This window comes from Pan paniscus, chromosome 6 (assembly GCF_029289425.2).
Source record: "Pan paniscus chromosome 6, NHGRI_mPanPan1-v2.0_pri, whole genome shotgun sequence".
Taxonomy (NCBI): domain Eukaryota; kingdom Metazoa; phylum Chordata; class Mammalia; order Primates; family Hominidae; genus Pan; species Pan paniscus.
Window position 1 is genome coordinate 7,221,215 of NC_073255.2, and position 12,660 is coordinate 7,233,874.

General features: G+C 56.2%; 1 protein-coding gene across 7 annotated transcripts in view; it reads right to left on the bottom strand.

Moving 5' to 3' along the window:
• SNX8 (sorting nexin 8) overlaps nt 1-12,660 on the bottom strand; it is a 58,322-nt gene that overhangs the window by 3,405 nt on the left and 42,257 nt on the right. For 5 of the 7 annotated variants that reach the window (XM_034963525.4, XM_063605601.1, XM_055115674.2 and 2 more), the window contains exons 5-10: nt 12,119-12,199; nt 9,128-9,288; nt 8,060-8,192; nt 2,562-2,630; nt 2,192-2,341; nt 1,701-1,850 (exon numbers count right to left, since the gene is read on the bottom strand). In XM_034963525.4, the coding sequence (XP_034819416.1) occupies nt 1,701-1,850; nt 2,192-2,341; nt 2,562-2,630; nt 8,060-8,192; nt 9,128-9,288; nt 12,119-12,199 (744 nt within the window). The remainder of the gene's footprint in view (nt 1-1,700; nt 1,851-2,191; nt 2,342-2,561; nt 2,631-8,059; nt 8,193-9,127; nt 9,289-12,118; nt 12,200-12,660) is intronic. The other 2 variants (XM_063605599.1, XM_063605598.1) reach the window with 1 other exon arrangement.

Sequence of the window (12,660 nt, forward strand, 5' to 3'; positions counted from 1 at the left end):
TGAAAGGGAAGCGAAGAGAACAAGATCAGCAGGCGGGGCCGGGGCTCCTCCTCACGCTCTGATCCCAGTTCCTTCCCCTGCCAGTGACAGGGAGGGAGGGGCCCTCGGGTGCGCCAGCTCCTCAAACCTCTGGCAGAACCAGTGCTGCCATCCTGCACAGAGGAAGCCCAGATGAGGAGTGGACCAGGGACATGTGACCTGTGATCACAGACACCCACGCTTCGATCCCTGCACCCAGGACCAAAGGGCCGCAAATCTGCCTGCCGTGGAATCGTGAGAAACGTTACTATCACGTCACTGCCAGTACAGGCTCTAGCTGCCGTGCGGGCACTGGCCTCATGGAAGCCTTGGCAGGTCAAACACCAAGGCCAGCCTGGGCAACACACGGACACCCTGTCTCCACAGAAAATCAGAAATATGAGTCGGATGTGGTGGCACCTGCCTGTGGTCCCAGCTACTCGGGAGGTTGGGGCTGCAGTGAGCTGTGATTGCACCACTGCACTCCAGCTTGGGTGACAGAGCAAGACTCCACCTCAAAACCAAAAAGCAAACCAAAAACACAAAGACCACATCCACCAAATCAATAATACCAAACCGGAATGCAAACGGCGGCCCCACTCGCCAAGCACTTTTGGAACCAGGGCAAGGAACGGATGCTGTGGATGTGAGGAGGGGAGTGTGGCAGTGAGGCAGGGGTCAGGCCAAGACCTGCCGTGCAGGGGCTCAGGTGGCCAGAGAAGGGCAGGGCGCACCCTGGGGGCCTGCAGGGGAGGCTGAGTCACTGGACCACAGCGCACACAGCATCACAGGGCTGGAAATTCCTCACCACCACAATAAAAAACCTGGTAGGACTGGGGTTATGGCATCATGCCCCGGGCGCCTGTTGGTCCTATTCCTTCACTGAGGACACACCCGGCCACTCACATGTCCAAGCCCAACCTGGTCCCTGAGACCCTGGCCATCTCACAGTGATGCTCCTAACACGGCGGCTGTCTCTGCCTCTCCAGCCCCACCACGGCCGCCTCCAGCCTGCCATTCCCAAAGTGCTGGACGGCACCCACGGCACCAAGCACCTCCCGGGGACAGTGTGGAATCTCGTGACCACCCCAGACACTCGGTGCCATTCCACACACACCACAGACCATGGCTTCAAAGCTACTTGCAGCTACTTAATAAACTTAATTTCAGCCGGGCACAGGGTGCTCGCCTGTAATCCCAGCGGTGCTGCAGTGAGCTGGCCACCAGAAATCAACGGAGGCCTGTCCCAGGACCTTGGGAGCGTTTCTTCTCCCAGGCTGAAGGAACCGCCATCTGGTCTGGAGGAAGCCAGCCAGGGCTCTCTGGAAGAACAGCCACCTGCGGCGCTCCGAAGCGCTAGAAACCTTCTCTCAGCCGCAGGGTGCGGGAGCTCTGCGGGCTTTACCTCCGACTTCTCAAATCCCTCCAGGAGGCAAACTCTCCCTGTCTGCTCCTCCCTCCGCCCCCCAGGAATCACAGGGACACCCTCACGATTCTGATTTTGGCTACACAGGAGACTAGAAGATCCGGGCGAGCACCGTGTTCCAAGGCCCATGCGGAGCCCAACTCCACTAAAGAACCTCTCTAGGGCGGCCGGCCACCGCGCTGCCAGGCTTGAAGGAAGGGCGGAGGGACAAAGAAAGGCCGTGGACGAGACGGCGGCCGGGGCAGGGCGGACTCACCTCCTTGTGCCCTTGGATCTGAGAGTTGACGAAGGCGCGGAGGATGTGGGAGGTGAGGGGCAGGTAGACGTGGATGAGCTGTGTCTCCTGGTGCAGGCAGTACAGGGAGAAGTAGTTCCGCAGCTCCATCGTCTGAATCGCGTTCTCCTGCTGCGGAGCAAACAGCCGCCTTTGGCACCCGGCCCAGCCGGCGACGGGAGCACCAAGGCCCGAACACCAGCGTGCTCCCTGAGCCAGGGCGGCCCCTTCTCCTTCAGCCTTCACCAGGCATTTGGAAGGTGGCGAGGTAAGAGAGGGCCGGGGAGGGAGCACCGTGCAGGGAGCCGCATCACTCTGGGCACGAGGGCCAGCTCCCTGCCTCCACTGCACCCCCAGCTCTGTTCCAGACACAAGGAGCCAACCCAGGGGAGCCCACCAGGACGGCTCCGGGTCCCACCATGGCCGGGAGGGGAAAGGCTCCCACGGGCCTGCTCGGCCGCCCCGCCACCCACCTCCACGATGCGGGACTCCAGCTGCTCCACGGACTCCGGCTCGCGGTTCTGCGCGGTGGCGCTCATCATCTGCCTCTTCATCAGGCTGTACTTGTGCAGGGCCCGCTGGTGCTTGTGCAGCACGCCCTTCTCATGCCGCTCGCACAGGTCCTGCGGGGCCGGGGGAGGCATTCGCCCGCTGTCTCGATGCCTGCGCCAGGGCCCTGCGGAGCCGGCCGAGGGAAGCACCCCCGCGAGACGGAAGGCCCCGTCTTCCCCTGCAGCCCTGGCTTCTCAGCTCCTCTTCCGTCCCCCAGGAGTTAGACCCTTGAAGGATCCTAAGATCATTCCTGAAAGTTCTGCCCCCAGCCAAGGAGCAGCCAAGACTCACCTTATAGGACTGCAGCAGATCCAAGAAGAGGCTCAGCTTCTCCACCACGTCGTTCTCTTCCTGCTTACCCTGGAAGGCGAGGGGGAGCTCACCCACGCGGACGCACATAGGACCCGGTCCCTGCCCGCGAACTCAGACCCAAGCCTGGCCTGGGCCGGTTCCTTCCTCCCAGAGTCAGACGGGCTCCCCAGGACCACCAGCCAGGTCTGCAGGGGGCCCCCTTCCCCACCAGCCCACCCATTACCAGGCGGACACGCCTTCGAGCCCAGCAGTCTTTTTTTTTTTTTTTTTTTGAGTCGGAGTCTCGCTCTGTCGCCCAGGCTGGAGTGTAGTGGCACGATGTCGGCTCACTGCAAGCTCCTCCTCCCGGGTTCACGCCATTCTCCTGCCTCAGCCTCCCGAGTAGCTGGGACTACAGGCGCCCGCTATCACGCCCGGCTAATTTTCTGTATTTCTTTTTTTAGTAGAGACGGGGTTTCACCGTGTTAGCGAGGATGGTCTTGATCTCCAGACCTCGTGATCCGCCCGCCTCGGCCTCCCAAAGTGCTGGATTACAGGCGTGAGCCACTGCGCTCGGCCTGGCCCAGCAGTCTTGATGGGAACAAGGCCTGCGTTCCCGCGGGACAGCTGCCCGCCCTCCTGCTTGCTCATCAGCCCGGCCTGCCTTGCCTTTCTCAGGCCTTCGCAAAGCCGGCGACTCTCCCGACACACATGCTGGGAGAGCCAGATGCCCCAGACCCCCCGACCCCTAAGGCTCCATCAAGCACTGCAGAAAACCCGAGCTCCCATGTAACGCTGTGAGCCGTGTGCAAAACGGGCACGCCCAGGAGGGGCACGGAGGAGAACAAGGGTGTTGTCTCCGCATCAGTAACAGGAGAGAGAAACGCAGGCCTAGGAAGGGGGCACAGGGTAGGGGGCGCAGGGTAGGTAGGAGAGACAGCAGCTGCAGGAAGGACGTGCTGCTGATCCAGGAAGAGAGGCGGCCGCCCCAGGCTGCACGCAGAAGCACCACACTCGGCGGTGGGGGCAGCGGTGGACACAGGCTCCTCTTTGGCCCTCACACAAGGCTCTGTGCGGGCAGCACAGCCACAGAGAGAGCCCAACAGGGCAGTGAGTGCACAGCAAACGGCGGGCAGCCCTGGAGTGGAACAGGGGCCCCATCACAGCAGAGGGATGCCCTGCTCCCAGAGTCACCACAGCACCTGGGGACACGAGGCAGCCCCCACGGGCGAACCCCACCCAGACGCTGCCTCGGCCTCCCCGGCTTACACCAGTAGCAGCCCTCGGTGGGGGCGCAGGCCAGGCACAGTGCACACGGCCCAAACACACGGTGCTCAGAGGCATCTACGGTATGAAGAGTCGGTCCAAAGCCCTGGGCTCCGGCTGCCACTGAGGGGAGCATCCAAGCTCTGGAGACAGCAGGGGTCTGGGGAAAGCAGCGGAAGCGGCAGCCCATCCACCCCTGACCTGCACAGCTCACCACAGACCCCCCAGCCACAACCGCAACCAAGCCAGGCCGATGGCAGGTATCCTGGGGAAACCCCCGACACTGACGCCTTCAGTCACACCCGGGCCCTGAAGGGCTCCGGTCCCCACAGCTCACGCCCTCAGTCCCCACAGCTCGCTGAGCACCTCGGGGAGACCACGCTCCCTCCACGATTCCTCGGGCTCCACCCGTGGTAGGGGGTGAAAAGCTCACCCCACGCACTGCACGTCAAGCTCAGCAGGAGACGGGGCAGGCAGAAGTGGATGGAAGGAGTTTTACGGGACACAGCCCTGGAATGGGAGCCGGGGGTGCTGCCCAGGCTCTGCTGCACCCCAGGGGACCCTAAGATGCCCCTTCCACCCTCCAGACCTCAGGCCGACTGAACCCGGAGGCTCCCCGGCCACCAACCCCACACCCAAAGCAGCTGGGATTCCAGCCAGTAAACTGTGCCAGGAGAAGAGGTGTGCTAATTATTTCTAAAACTCGAGAGGGAAAACGCCAGCTGACCGCAGGTGCCCAGCTCCCACCTGACCAGGCAGGGGCTCAGGAGAATGGAGGCTTATTCCCTGGCCCAGCAGAAGAGGGGGAGTTCAGGGGTCCCTCTGTTCGTGTCATTTGTCACCAAGTCCCATCTGTGGTTCAGTGCTGCACAAGGCCCTAAACCAGGGGTGTCCAATGTTTTGGCTTCCCAGGGCCACATTGGAAGAAGAAGAATTGTCTTGAGCCACACATAAAATACACTAACACTATGATAGCTGATGAACTAAAAAAAACAAAAAAAGAAAAAAGAAAGAGAGAGAGAAAGAAAGAGAGAGAGAGGAAGGAAGGAAGGTAGGTAGGTCTGTGTGTAAATCTCATAATGTTTTCAGAAAGTTTACAGATTTGGCTTTTTTTGAGACAGAGTCTTGCTCAGTTACCCAGGCTGGAGTGCAGTGGCATGATCTCAGCTCACTGCAACCTCCGCCTCCCAGGTTCAAGCGATTCTCTCCTGCCTCAGCCTCCTGAGTAGCTGAGATTACAGGTGCCCGCCACCACGCCTGGCTAATTTTTGTATTTTTAGTAGAGATGGGGTTTCACCATGTTGGCCAGGCTGGTCTCAAACTCCTGACCTCAGGTGATCTGCCCATCTCAGCCTCCCAAAGTGCCAAGATTACAGGCATGAGCCACTGCACCCAGCCAAGTTTACGGATTTGTGTTAGGCCACATTCAAAGCTGTCCTAGGCCACACGCAGCCTGTGGGCCACAGGTTGGACAAATGTGCCCTAAACCATTAATGCATGCGCCTTTAACCAAGGCGAAGATCCCGTCACCATGGAAAACACAGACCCTGCTCCGAGTCTCACGTGTCTTGCTGGGATATGGCTACCTTCAGCTCCTAATAGGTCTGGGGAGAGTATAACTGGTGTAAGTACAAGCAGAATTAGGAAAAATGGTCCTCGCTGCCTCCGACTGAACAGCAAGGGTGAGATGGAACTTCTGCTGCATCAAATGAAAGGCCTCGAGGTTTGTTTCATGTAAAAGCTCAATTTCACTACAACCAAGGACAGTGAGAGAGATTCAGGAAACAGCACTTCTCCAGACATCACAGTCTCAAAACACAACTCATGAGATGTCCAAGAGTCACAGAGCTGGGCAGAACCTCAAGCCATAAACTCCTGCTGCACCAGAAGCCTCAACCTTCTCTCCCTCTTCAAGGTGGAAATGCGGCATCCAGGGCTGAATCAGAAAAAACCTTGGAAATCACCTCATGAGTGATGCTCATCCTGAGCTCTGCAGAGCCCCAGGGCACTCTGGGCACCCCGCCAACAGCCACCTGCTGAAGAGGGAGTGGAATGTGGGAAGGGTCCGGGTGCCTGTGACAGGAACGGCTTTTATGCTTTGCACACCGAGCTTGGGGGAAAGGGTCAGCAGATTACAGAAACAGCTCCTTTGGCCAGGCACAGAGGCTCGTGCCTGTAATCCCAGCACTTTGGGAGGCCGAGGCCGGCGGATCACTTGAGGTCAGGAGTTTGAGACCAGCCCAGCCAACATGGTGAAACCCCATCTCTACTAAAAATACAAAAATTAGCCGGGTGTGGTGGTGCACACCTGTAATCCCAGCTACTCAGGAGGCTGAGGCAGGAGAATCGCTTGAACCTGGGAGGCAGAGGTTGCAGTGAGCTGAGATCACACCACTGCACTCCAGCCTGGGCAACAGAGCAAGACTCCATCTCAAAAAAAAAAAAAAAAGAAAGAAATAGCTCTTTTAATAATCTAGTCCAACCCCCTTGTATTTAATTGATGGGGAAACTGAGGCCTGGAAACCAAAATAGCTTGAGCATGGTCACGGCACAGACACACAATGCATAGGGCAGGGGGCCCTGAGGTCCTCTGTCTCTATCCTGACAAGCCCCCAGCCCCACGTTCTCAGTCCCCTCCACCTGGGGGGAGTGGGCACACAGACCTGGAGACAGAATAGACTCAGCCCCAATCTACAGAAACCAACAGTGCCCTCCCTCCGTTTCTAAAGGGAACACAGAAGCACGGGGGCGGAAGAGGAAGAAAACCCAAGACTTTCCACACCAGCAAAGACATCGAATTTCCTCTTCAGCACGAAAAACGTCACGGACACCTGAGCGCCCCGTTTCCAGCTTAAAAAGCCCCGACTCCACAGCAGGTGGGTTCACCATTCACCAAGCCACTCAGGAGCTCCGGGGCTCAGGGGGAAGCACAGCCCTCACGGGCACACTCTGATCACTCTCTTCAAACTAATATGAGTAGCCTGGAGGCCACTTTCCCAAGAAATAGGAACTAGGCAGCAAGCTCCCACCTTCACAACTATGTCCACTTTTTTTTGTTTTTGAGACAGGGTCTCGCTCTGTCGCCCAGGCTGGTGTGCAGGGGCACCATCATGGCTCACTGAAGCCTCTACCTCTTGGGTTCAGGTGATCCTCCCACCTCAGCCTCGTGAGTAGCTGGGACTACAGACACGCACCACCACCCCTGGCTAATTTTTTTTTATTTTTGATAGAGATGAGATCTTGCTCTGTTGCCCAGGGTGGTCCTGAACTCCTGGGCTCAAGCAGTCCTCCTGCCTCAGTCTCCCAAAGCGCTGGGATGATAGGTGTGAGCCGCCGTGCCCAGCCACGTCACACTTTTTTAACATAAAAGAACCCAGATGAGCTTTCCAGTGTGATAGTAAACACCGTATCTTCAAACTGATCCCAAACGACTCCAAGATCTTGGCGAATTTCTGAAATCAGCTTCTGCCCATGCAGCAGGAGCACTGCCTGAGGTTGTGTGTGGAGCGGGAGGTGGGAGCCGCTCAGGTGCTGGGGCTTTATTATTCTGATGAGTTAAGTCTCCAGTGCCAAATCCTAGTGGACTCAGACAGCAAAGTGGGAACTATCTGGTCCACCCTGGAGTATGCCTGGAAGCCCAAGATCATCTTTTCAAAGACAGAGTCTGTCTTCCAACCCAGCAAAATCAACACTCAAGACTACAGCCTAATCTGTTTTGTCGCTGGCAACCCCCTCTCGAAAGCGTAAACGCTCCTAGGGAGCCACCAGGAACAGATGTGGACGGGCAGCTCCCACCCAGGGCACAGCTGTCATTCACTCGGCTCAGAACTGGGAAGCCGGCCAGGCACAGTGGCTCACGCCTGTAATCCCAGCACTTTGGGAGGCCGAGGCGGGCGGGTCACCTAAGGTCAGGAGTTCAAGACCAGCCTGACGAACATGGTGAAACCTCATCTCTACTAAAAATACAAAAAATTAGCCAGGCATGGTGGTGGACACCTGTAATCCCAGCTACTCAGGAGGCTAAGGCAAGAGAATCACTTGAACCCGGGAGGCAGAGGTTGCAGCGAGCCGAGACTGCGCCATTGCGCTCCAGCCTGGCGACAGAGGGAGACTCCTTCTCAAAACAACAAAACAAAAACGAACTGTGAAGCCCATCTAAGCAGGAGGCGCTCCCCATGCCAAGGCATAGCGTGTTCTCTGGAACAGGCGCCTGGGAGAACCGATCCACTCACCTGTTGTGCAGCCTTGTCGGCGAGCAGCGCGAATTCCACAGACAGGCCTTTCAGAGCCTGCTTCAGGGACCCCCACGTGCTGCTGTTCAGAGCGGCCCAGGAGGGCAGCGGGGTCGTGTCAGACCCTATTGCACTGAGGGAGCAAGCACACAGGAGAGGAGACACTCAAGGCCTGGAGCTCACCTGGCAGTCGAGTCGGGCATCCCCCCCGACAGACGTCCTCCACGGCAACCTGCGTGACCCCGTCCTAGGCCCCTGCTGCTCAAAGAGTGGCCTGTGGGGACCCTGGGAGCCTGGGAGAAAGGGTGGCCCGGGGGCTGCACCTCAGGCCCTGCTGCGTCTCTTCTTCCCGACCAGCCCCCAGGTGACGTGTGTGCACAGGTGACGGGCACTGCTGGGGCAAGCAGAGTCCCGGGTGGGGTCTCCCCTCCCCTCAGGCAAAGGAAGCATTGCCAGCCCATGGTCTGTTCTTCCCCGAGTCAAAGGGATTTTTTCTTTTTTTGAGACAGAGTCTCGCTGTATCACCCAGGCTGGAGTGCAGTGGCGTGATCTCGGCTCACTGCAACCTCCACCTCCCGGGTTCAAGCAATTCTCTGCCTCAGCCTCCTGAGTAGCTGAGATGACAGGCACCTGCCACCACGCCCAGAGAACTTTTTTTTGTATTTTTAGTAGAGACGGGTTTCACCATCTTGGCCAGGCTGATCTTGAACTCCTGACCTTGTGATCCACCCACCTCGGCCTCCCAAAGTGCTGGGATTACAGGTGTGAGCCACCACGCCTGGCCTGGGATCTTTTTTTAAAGTCTCATCCTGACAGTGGAAAAACTACCAGACTAGAAACTGGTGAGCATTTACTCGTGCTCAGAAATCCGTGTTTCAGGGCCGAAATTCTCCCGTGTTTCTTCCAAATATGACCCCCCATGTGCCTGACCCACTTTCTGCCCCTTCTGAGGTGAAACGGGTCAGGATGCTGGTTATTACGGTAAACGCACTTTCCGCCCAAGCCCTTCACCAGCATGGATTCCCGTCCCACCGCGCGTGCCCCTGCAGAAGCTGAAAGGTCACCTACCTTAGCTCCTTCCCGAATATAAGAAGATCTGCTGCGTTGTCGATGGCCCGCGACGCGATCCGCTCGGCCCTGTCGCGAAGCTTGTGAAAGCTATTGTAGATGTTCCGGATCAGCTCCCGGCTGATGGCAAACTGAGCCTGGATGTCAGCTGGGAGGAAGTCCTGACGTCATGATGGGGGGAGAGACACTGTGTTAGTCGCTGGGGAGCACCTGTCAGACGGCAGCAGCCGGTCCCCCAAAAGCTGAGCCACGGGAGACCCAGCAGGTCCATGAGCCACCCCGGGAGCCCCACTCCTCCAGGCCTGCAGGGATCACTCTGTGTGTCCAAAGAAGAAACAAAAACCATCATCACCTGCATGCCACAAACACAAAGACAAATGACCCCATGGGATGAGGACCACAGAGTCCACTGAAATCTCATCACACTGGAGGGCCTATCCAAAAACACCCAAATAAGGCCGGGGGCAGTCACTCACACCTGTAATCCCAGCACTTTGGAGGCTGAGGCAGGTGGATCACCTGAGGTCAAGAGTTCAAGACCAGCCTGACCAATATGGTGAAACCCCATCTCCACTAAAAATACAAAAATTAGCTGGGCATGGCGGCATGCACCTGTAATCCCAGCTGCTCTGGAGGCTGAGACAGGAGAATTGCTTGAACCCGGGAGGCAGAGGTTGCAGTGAGCTGAGATCGCGAGACCACACTCCAGTCTGGGCGACAGAACGAGACTCTGTCTCAAAACAAACAAACCAACAAAACACTCGAATAATAATCTTGCCGGGCGCAGTGGCTCACGCCTGTAATCCCAGCACTTTGGGAGGCCGAGTCGGGCGAATCACGAGGTCAGGAGATCGAGACCACGGTGAAACCCCGTCTCTGCTAAAAATACAAAAAATTAGCCGAGCCTGGTGGTGGGCACCTAGTCCCAGCTACTTGGGAGGCTGAGGCAGGAGAATGGCGTGAACCCCGGAGGTGGAGCTTGCAGTGAGCCGCGATCACACCACTGCACCCCAGCCTGGGCAACAGAGCGAGACTGCGTCTCAACAACTAATAATACTAATCTTTAGCTGGATACAGTGACTCACACCTGTACCCCAGCGCTCTGGGAGACTGAGGCAAGAGGATTGCTAGAGCCTGGGAGTTTAAGAACAGCCTAGGCAATATAGTGAAACCCCATCTCTCCCAAAAAATCAAAAAATTAGCCAGGCGTGGTGGAGCGCCTGTGGTCCCAGGTGCTTACAGAGGGCTGAGGCAGGAGGATCACTTGAGCCCAGGAGTTCCACGCTGCAAGGAGCCATGATCACAACACTGCACTCCAGCCTGGGGACCCTGTCCCCAGAAAACAACAAAAATAAAAACAAACAATCTTCAAGTTAAACACAATGAACATAAATTCCTGAAAGACTCTCCACATGGGGGGAAGGCCGCTTCTATGCCGTGTTTATTCCCAAAGACTTTTTATAAGATTTGATACTAACTATCAGAGTTCAGAAAACAGAAAGCTCAGAGAGTAAAATGAAGGTAAAAGATGTGGCCAGGCATGGTGGCTCATGCCTTTAATCCCAGTACTTTGGGGGGCCATGCCAGGAGGATTGCTTGAGGCCAAGAGTTCAAGACCAGCCTGGGCAACATAGTGAGACTTCATCTATACCAAAAACAAACAAACAAATCAGCCAAGTACTGTGGTGCATGCCTGTGGTCCCAGCTATTCTGGGAGGCTGAAGTGGGAGAATTGCTTGAACCCAGGAGGTGGAGGCTGCAGTGACCTACGATTGCACCACTGCACTATAGCCTAGAGGACAGAGCAAGACCTTGTCTCAAAAAATAAAATAAAATAGATTCTTAATTTTTGTATGAAGAAGCAGGTTTTTTTTCTGGTTTTTTGTTGTTGTTGTCTTTGACACAAAGTCTCACTCTGTTACCCAGGCTGGAGTGCAATGGCACGACCTGGGCTCACTGCAGCCTCTGCCTCCTGGGTTCAAGCAATCCTCCTGCCTCAGCCTCCCAAATAGCTGGGATTACAGGTGCCTGCCACCAAGCCTGGCTAATTTTTTTTTTCTTTTTTTTGATGGTGTCTCTGTCGTCCAGGCTGGAGTGCAGTGGCGCAATCTTGGCTCACTCCAACCTCTTCCTCCTAGGTTCAAGCAATTCTCCTGCCTCAGCCTCCTGAGTAGCTGGAATTACATGTGCACGCCGCCGCACCCAGCTAATTTGTGTATTTTTAGTAGAGACGGGGTTTCACCATGTTAGTCAGGCTAGTCTTGAACTCCTGACCTCGTGATCCACCTGCCTCGGCCTCCCAAAGTGCTAGGATTACAGGCGTGAGCCACCACGCCCGGCCGGTTTTTTGGGGTTTGTTTTGCTTTGTTTTGTTTTTGTTTTTTGTTTTGTATTTTTATTGGAGGTGGGTTTTTGCTATGTTGGCCAGGCTGGTCTCAAACTCCTGACCTCAAGTGATCCGACAGCCTCAGCCTCCCAAAGTGCTGGGATTACAGGAAGGAGCCACCGCGCCGGCCTGAAGAAGAGGTTTAAAAAGAAAAAACCAAAAACAAAAAAACTACCAAGTAGCTACCTTAGTCCTTTTTGGAAAAAGACCAAACTTTAAACATTTAATAATAAACAAATGCAACAATGAATCCCCAGAAATCTGAAAAGGTGGTGACACAAGCATCCGTCTGTCTGAGTCACAGAAAAGGGCAGAGGGCACGAGGTGCCTGGAGGGCCTGAGGTCAGAGCTCAGCCGCAACCCGGCCCTGCTGCTTAGAGGCTCAGGGCCTTGGCAAATGACAGCCTCCCTCAGCCTGTTTCTCCATCCGTAAAACAGGCCTCCCAGCCCTGTGTCGGAGCAGCTGAAACGAGGGTTAAATGAGGAAACCATGCGACAGATGTCAGCATAATCCCTGCCACGCAGAGGAGGCAAAATCACCTTGAAGGGTTAAAACTTGTTTCTCTGGTTAAAAAGGGAAGTACTCTTCAAGGTTAGAAAAATACCTTGGCCCTGGTAGCCAGCTTACAGTTCAGGAATTCGTCCCCGACGCACTGTGCTGACTCCTTTAACTTGTTCTGCACATCCTGCAAAAGGAAAACACACAGCTTCACCCTCTTCTACTAGCAGCAAGAAAGCTGCTGTGGGGCGTGGGTCACTGTGGAGCGGGAGGTCGTCTTTCCTCAGGAGAAACACATTTCCATACGTTGGCTTTGACATTAGGATTCCGCAATCTCTTGACTCTCCCTTAGATGTTTTTCTCACCAAACAGGACGGCCTGGCTTCACAGCAGCAGCATCACAAACCTGCAGCCTCTCTCCAGAGGCACAGCCACTCCATCCGCAGACGGGGGGCGGCTCTCCAGAGAAACAGCCACTCCATCCACAGACCAGGGGCGGCTCTCCAGAGAAACAGCCACTCCATCCACAGACCAGGGGCGGCTCTCCAGAGAAACAGCCACTCCATCCACAGACCAGGGGCGGCTCTCCAGAGAAACAGCCACTCCATCCACAGACCAGGGGAGGCTCTCCAGAGAAACAGCCACTCC